The 8,022-nt window shown below is 36.9% G+C and overlaps 1 protein-coding gene across 2 annotated transcripts in view; it reads left to right on the forward strand.

The window, feature by feature from the left end:
• LOC138307639 (sine oculis-binding protein homolog) overlaps positions 1-8,022 on the forward strand; it is a 32,886-nt gene extending 24,864 nt beyond the window's left edge. For both annotated transcript variants that reach the window (XM_069248454.1, XM_069248461.1), the window contains exons 3-4: positions 138-218; positions 3,121-8,022. In XM_069248454.1, coding sequence (XP_069104555.1) covers positions 138-218; positions 3,121-5,183 — 2,144 coding nt within the window. In that variant the 3' untranslated portion in view covers positions 5,184-8,022. The remainder of the gene's footprint in view (positions 1-137; positions 219-3,120) is intronic.

An 8,022-nucleotide genomic window follows, 5' to 3' on the forward strand; every position in this document is an offset into this window, starting at 1 on the left:
ATTTGTCAGTTTGTCCTAGTTTAAATCTCATTTATGACCGGATCTATCATCCACTCGTCAGCCCCTTTAAATGTTCGTCAGTTATTATGATACTGGAAACATTGCTCTATTTTATGTTATATTTATTATTTTCCCAGGTAGAAGTAACAGTGAGTCTAGTCTAGCTGCCCAGCACCGAAACCTCGTATCCGCTCTCACAAAGAAACACGGACTTACAGGTACGTTTGCACACTTCACCTGCGAGTCACATTGCGCAGGTGCGCAGTACAGGGTATTGTATATATCGTTTATTTGTTAAAGAACAAGAGAATGCAAAACCTCAACCACTTTTCAATCAATTTGTAGCAGATTAATACACCGCGAACGTGTTGACATGGTAACTCTGTGCTATCAGGCTGCCAACAATTCAAGTGATTTGATATGGGGTTTACTTTTCAAACACAATGGTGTTCGCTAAAACGAAAGCAAAAATCTGCATTTCAGGGTTTCAGTATTTTCTCAAGCAAATAAACAATATTCGACGGTTCTCCACTGACAAAGTACAGCTATAGTTAATAAGAGTTTCATAGTCAAACCTATGACAATTATGTTATCTTTGTGTTAAATAAGCAAAGTGATAGTAGATACATGTATCTTATATAATCACGAATCATTGGGTTGTAGAGCAAGTAATGGATTACACGGTTACAAATACAACAAAACAAATAACAGAGGGCAGTTTGCGAGTTAATTTCTGTAAAACAATTAAAGCATACTAACTAAAATATCCACAAAGGTATTATTGTTACAAACTAAATGTGAATTCATCTACTGGACAGGGGGTTTATACTGAGGATACTAATCATATTACGTTGTTTACATAAATACCAGGCCAAATCTACAAGTAATTATGTGAAATGTGAGACCATTCAAATATATCTTCTCGTCAAGATTGAAGCATCTTTACAAAATCCATTTGATCAGTAGAAGTTAGCATCCTATTAGTCATCTAAAACCTCATTTTATAGTAGAAGTGTTGGGATAGGATCATAGACATTAAATTAAAAACAAATAAAAGCTGTTCATCACTGTTGCATCTAGAAGGTGAAAGACCTTTTATGTATTGTAAGTCTGGGAGCGTCAACAGTATACTGAACGAGGAAGTAATTATCAATGAAATTATATATAACAATCTTAGCACGCGAGACAAATCCTATCCCTATTTATCCGAAGCAATAGGATCGTACTTAAATCCATAAAACAAATGTTTTGGTGCCATCTTCTCTATTCATTGTACATACATCATGTACATTGATATTGCGTAACTCAGATAAATTTGAAAATCAATAGTATCAAACAGGTCATTTTGTATCATCTGCGTACCACACAAAATTTAAATTATAATTATCATGTCTGTGTAAGTATAAGATACAACGTGAAAGGTCAGATCAAACTTATAATGCAACTGGTTTTCCGTATCAGTCATTGATTTTAACTCGAAAAGTTGCGGGGTTCTACTAGTTGACGGAGATAATTCGTTCTGTTATGAAACAGCATCAGGTGAGCGATATTTGAATAATAACGATTTCCTTGTTCTGTTTAGTTAGGACATTGATTCTATTACAACACCGCCTAATTACGAGGACACCTGAGACCCCTTTCCTCTCCAGCGGACGTAGGTCCGTAACTGCCTCTGATGGCCCTGTAACTCTATAGCTGCAATGTAATCCTTCAAAAGGCACCCGATTTAAATCAAATCAAGCAATTTCGAATCCACCCAATCGATAGGGGGTGTAGGATGTCTTGATCGAGTCCTTAACACAGAAAGACCGTGCATCTGTGCCTTTACACTGCCGAGTATCAGGTGACAGGGATCGAACCTCACGCGATAGTTATATCCCCTGGGTATTCACCACATAAACGTGAAGAAGTTTCCTACTACAATTAAATGGAACAGATATGCCTTGTATTGTTTAACTATTGTCTCCGTTAAAGTTCAGACTTTTAGTCCGACGTTAACCATCTACAGCGCTATATACTGACGTATTCTGTAGTATCAAAGTCTCCGCCGCTCTAGTAACCGAATCCCTCCGTTATTGTTCTCTGCTCCCTCCAGGCCAAAACCGCACATAATACGGATGGGTTTCACATTCTATAATAGACCGATATTGGTTAGCCTCTCAAGTAAATAACAGTTTGTAATCATTATACAGAATTAATATATCTGCGACATAATACAAAGCTATTAATCGAAGATAACCAAATCACAAATAACTAGCGTTTATGTATAAGTCAAGTAGACTGTTCATGTACAGCTAAATAGCAAGGGCTACCTTGAGTTATTTCAACGGGTCCTTTGTAAAATAACACTACTACAATTGTAACACAAATCATATTGATCTCAGGGGTTTAGATATTTTGGGTTGTTACAAATAATAATACAGTAAAAGCTGTTACTTCTAACTTTGACATTGATATTTGTTTGAGTGCTTGAAAAACATGGACATATCAAACTTATTATTTTAATGTGTGTACCATTTTGCAGGCTAATTCGGATTCTGACAATAATTGATATTTGTGTGTCGAAATACAATCTTTTAAAACGCTATTAAATTCAATATGATATTGACTCGGATTTCAAACCTGCTCTTAGTTAGTGAACAACATTCAATGTGATACCCCACTAGTGACTTACTGATGGCATTTCATACAATACGCATTGTTATACCTTTTTATGACTATAATTCACCACCGTGCAGCGGTGGCTGGTCTAATGACGTCACGTGTAGGTGGGACTAATCAATTTATACTCATTCACATTGACCGTTATATTAATGTCTGTACGTGTTGGAAACCTGTACATTATCTGGTTTTTCAGGTCTGCTGACGTGGTTAGTTTAGCATAATTACCATTAGAATCAGTGTTTTACGTAAACAATATATCGGTTATTATATTGTAACTAAGAATATTTCTCTAAGCATCCTCTATCACTTTGTCTAGTGCGTCCTTATTGAATACACTACGGTATCTATTTGACAGGACAGGAGGATTATTTTGGTCAGAAAGGTACGTTGATTTTGTATTATAAATTGCATCATAACGTCATCCCCATTTTATACTAGTATTATCTATTGTGACAGGTGCCCCTGACGGGACTCTACCTAGCGGCTATATCACGTGCGCATGGTGTCAGAAACCAGGGATTAAACTGTTCACTCTGAAGACCTCTACTACGACAAAGGCCTTTTGTAGCGAAGTGTGTTTTACTCAGTGTCGACGCGCATCTTTCAAAAAGAACAGAGTTTGTGATTGGTGTAAACATGTTCGTCATACAGTGAACTATGTGGACTTTCAAGATGGCGAACAGCAACTTCAGTTTTGTAGTGCAAAATGTTTAAATCAATATAAAATGAAGATATTTTGTAAGGAAACACAGGAACATTTACAACAAATTCAGACTCAAAATGAGAATGTGTCTTCCTGTAAAAGTCCAGACAGACAGATTTTGATCACTCCAGATTTATGGTTGAAAGATTCAACGTCAGCAGACGAAAAGAGTGAAAGCAAGACCCCAGAGATAAAAGTTCACAAAGATAACCAAAACGAAATTCACAGTAATAAAATTAGTCATAAGGAAAGCCATCGCGAAAGCCAAGGTCAAAAGGAAAAGTCGGGACACAGTCATAGAGACGGTCATCGTGAAGACAGAGAAAAGATAAGGAAGCATTCTAGTAAGTCGGAATGGAGAAGTGATGCTTACAAAGCTCACTCTCACGGTGACATAGATCGCTCTCGGAGTACAATGGAGAGAATGGTGCGTGACAGGCACCGTCGATCCTCTTCGAAGGACTCCGCTGGTTTAGCAAGTCCACAGATTGCGTCTTCGGATCCTTCCCCTGCAGCAGTATCGTCGGCTCAGCCTACTCCTGTGTTCGCCAACCATCCAGGGTACCCGTCGATGCCTTTGATTCCCCCACACCTGTGGGGTGCTTTTGGACCAGGGATTCCCCCTATGGGTCCGTTCCCACCCTGGTTTTACGGCGGGTATATGCCTCCGGTCCCTGGACTTTTACCCGGAGGACAAATCCCTAACGTAGATGGTGAATTCCGTCCGCCTAATAGCCGGATTTCTACACCGACACCAAACAGACCGGCCTTGTCCCCAGACTCTTCATCGCCATCATGTACTCCAAACACACATTCAGGGAAACATGGTGGTACATCAATGTCGGTTGGTAGTCCTAAGTGTCCGCAAAAGGCGTCTGGTACAGCACCGTTACTGCCGGGAATACAAAATATAGGGAACTTTGGGTTTGACCCGAATTTAGTGGGAGCTGGATATAGACAGGGATCGCAATATCTCGGTGGTATACCACCAGTGACTATGATTATGCCCGTGCCGTTCCCTCTACCAGTACCCTTCCCAGTGCCATTACCACTACCATTAAAAATGGAACAAATCATGGAAGTTTACAACAAGAAACAGGAAGAGAAGAAAAAAGAAATGGAAGAATCTGCCACTAAACGCACGCAAGCTGATAAAAATGATATGGATCATCCGAGAAACCCTAAGATAAAATCAGAATTTAGCGATTCTAGTGATTCAGAAGCATTGAAGAAACATGATAAAACAGTCCTTCATTGTGTTTCATACTCAGAAAGAGCGAGCAGTGTCACATCATGTCCAGATCTATCAGACATTCATTCTTCCGCGCATGACTTATCAACGCGGAAGCGACCTTTGACTCCGCGGCTTGACGGATCTTTAGATTTAAGTAAGCGGCCTCGGTCAGAAGTAAACACATCACCAGAATCGTATGATGGTGTGATAGACTTATCAATGGATAGTTCAATGACGAGGTATAAAATGTCTCCGGGCAAAGAAAACAGGGAAACCAACGAGTCGGATGTATCTCAGGACGGTGAGGAACGAGATGTTTCTAATGGTGAATTAGGACTGAAAATCCCTAGGATTCATATCATTACGCCACGCAGTGAGCCACCATTGAACGCCCAGCTTCCACTGCCGCCAGCAGAACACAAATATTCAAATCGGAGGGGACTCATATTGGATGCTCCATGCACACCAAATCGTCCTCGAAGTCCTTCACCTGAACGGAGAAGCTACGTTCGGTCTGTGCCACGTGATGTGATGGAGGCTGCAAGACGACGTTGTCTTCGCGCAAGAATACGCACAAAATAATGACGTTTTATACGCATGGCCATGTGCAATGTAAAGTTTCTTTCTGGAAGTTACTTTCTAAACAAACTGAACGCTTGTAATTTTTTCTGAGTATTTAAGTACGTCTGTATAAAAGTGCTTCATTTGTGCTGAAATGTTTTAATAGCTCCCTCATTTACTGTGTGTTACATAGCACTGTGTGTTATAGTAGCTGTAAGTGGTACTGTATATGTTTCAGGGGAAGTAACTCCTTGATTTTGAAAATATTATATTTTCTATTAAAAGTTGGCAACGCTAACTGAATTACTTTTAAATCATAACAGGCAGTATACAATTTGTTGATTACGTCATTTTCTATTTGTAAAAATTGAAACACGTGAAAATAGATAACATAAAGATGTCAATGCCATAATTGTCCTCTGTCGTTAGGTACGTTATTAACAAAGTGCTGCTATCATTGTAACTTAATTTATTTTGTTGTGTTTGTGGTTTTATGTTCTTTATGTGTTATAACAATAGGGAATCTGTAAATTTACTTATCTTCTTTAATTTACTTATTATACTTAAGGATGTACACCACTAAGGTTTCAGTCCCATTGAAGTCTCGTTTAGACATAGATCAAAGAAATTTTAAAAATTAAAATTCATCAATATCTGTAGCATGTTGTCAGTTGCAAATTTAGTCAAAAGAAACATTTCTATTCTTAGTAGATTTTTTTATATTTTTTTTAAATTACCAATTTGGCGGCCATTATGAAAATATATCCTTTTTTCGCATTGAGTACAGTTTACTTTTTACCAGTCTTTGCTGAACTTGTTTTTACTCAAGCCATTACTACGCCAGCATGTTTAGCTGTATCGAATTAATTTTTGCTGAAAATCTTAACTAGGTTCATGGCAATTAAAATATTAAGCATTAATATTTGAAATGGTACCCTTTTGTCATTTTATTTTTTAATGGAGAGCTATTACTTTTTTACACATAAGATATTGAAAAAAAAAAAACAAATATTCAAATGGGGAAAAAAGTAAGCACACGAACCCCCTATTTTTCTGTCTGGATTAGAAAGAGGAATCTTTTCCTCATTGATATGCAAAATATTTTTTAAAAGTTTAACACCAGAACTGTGTTTTAAAAAGGTAGAATATGGCAAAATGGCTTAAAAACGGTGGATTTTGCAGCTAAAAGGGGTAGGGGTAGCATATGTTGTTATTCTGAGAAAATTCTGAGTAATATTAATCATTACTGCTAATTTTATTTTTAAAGAAGACCACTATACAATAACTTCCAAAATAACTTCTGTAAAAATCCATCTATATCAAGCATCTAATTAGGAAATCATGGCTTTAATCTATCATATAATATGGTCAAAAAGGCAAAATTCTCATAAAATCCAATATTTTGTGAAATGTGTATCTTCCCCACAGATCAAAACCGAGCACAGTGACAAGTGTTTTTTTTCAGTTTCTTTTATGGTATGAACTTCAATTACCAAAAAAAGGGATGTTACATCTAATATTGATTACTAAAATGCGTAAAATTCTCATGGATTTTACCTAATTTATTGAGGGTAATATATCCCCATACCCATAATAGGACTGAGTATTATTCTCAGTCACATCATTTATGAGAACTTATCCTGAAAATGTTCTGCTCCTGGGTTGACCATTTGAGATCGACATTTATAGTGATGTCATAATGGACGAAACGTCATCATTGTAATGTCACAATAAGACTGTAATACTATTATACTAAAAATAATACGTACAAAACCCATGTACTAAGCGCAGTTTACTACCTGGACTGGCCTATCTATCACAGATGTATGAGAAAAAATGTATTTAACATAAATTAATCTGTTGAATACTGCGATACCTTAATTGAAAATATAGAAACCAACTTATCAAGACTTTATACTGCAAACATACATTCTGCAATATTGATGTTATTACCTTGTAATTCACGCTCAAATCAATACGTTGCTTTAAATAACTTTTTATGCTTGTTTACTTTTTCAATACAAACGGATTTAAAACGTTTAATTAGTAATTCTATTTAACTAAATCGGTATTCAAATGTGCTAGCTAGGTATGCTTATCAACCTAATTCACAAGTGTACACGTGCATTATTGTGTAAGCATGTCCTCTTGTAGACTTTAGTAATCACAGTCATGGCCCGTCCTTATAATTATATGTTTTATTATAAAAAGCAATCATGTTTTAAAGGCAAATCTTGGTAAGATATCAAGGTTGGTACGTCGGGGTTCTCACTGTTGATCAGACTGATATTTAATGTTGGGAATACTGACGAGATATGTATAATGACACCTCTTCTACAATTATCTTTGCACACAGTGATCTGATTGGGTATATTCTAGTAAGGAAATAATAGAAATCTTAATTAAAATCGAAATCCTTAAGCAGCATCAATGTTACCTACTAGCACCTATTACACTGACCACACAGTCACTGGCACTGGATAATAACAGAAACAGATTTTCCTTATCATCACAAATGTTTATAAACAGCCTTTGGATATATTTAGGACGGTTGATTGAATACACACCTCACTTGTTGTCCGGTGATACGTGTCGCAGTTCAGCCAGCCGTAGACTAGGGGCGATGATACCAACGTAATGGTAACCAAAGACTGATACGATTCAACTTCCGATCACTTGATTTGTAGCTCCTCTGCTTCTGGAAGCTCTTCCATCTTCGCGGTTAGTTAGTGGCAAAGACAGATTTTTATTGCAGCAATAGTGTTTATACATAACGAGCTTTCGATAACTTGTCGGCATTAATTCTCCAGTTATGTTGCAAATGTTGATTCCTTTGCATAATAAATTTTTGTTGATATTA

The sequence above is a fragment of the Argopecten irradians genome, chromosome 1 (genome assembly GCF_041381155.1).
Source record: "Argopecten irradians isolate NY chromosome 1, Ai_NY, whole genome shotgun sequence".
Taxonomy (NCBI): domain Eukaryota; kingdom Metazoa; phylum Mollusca; class Bivalvia; order Pectinida; family Pectinidae; genus Argopecten; species Argopecten irradians.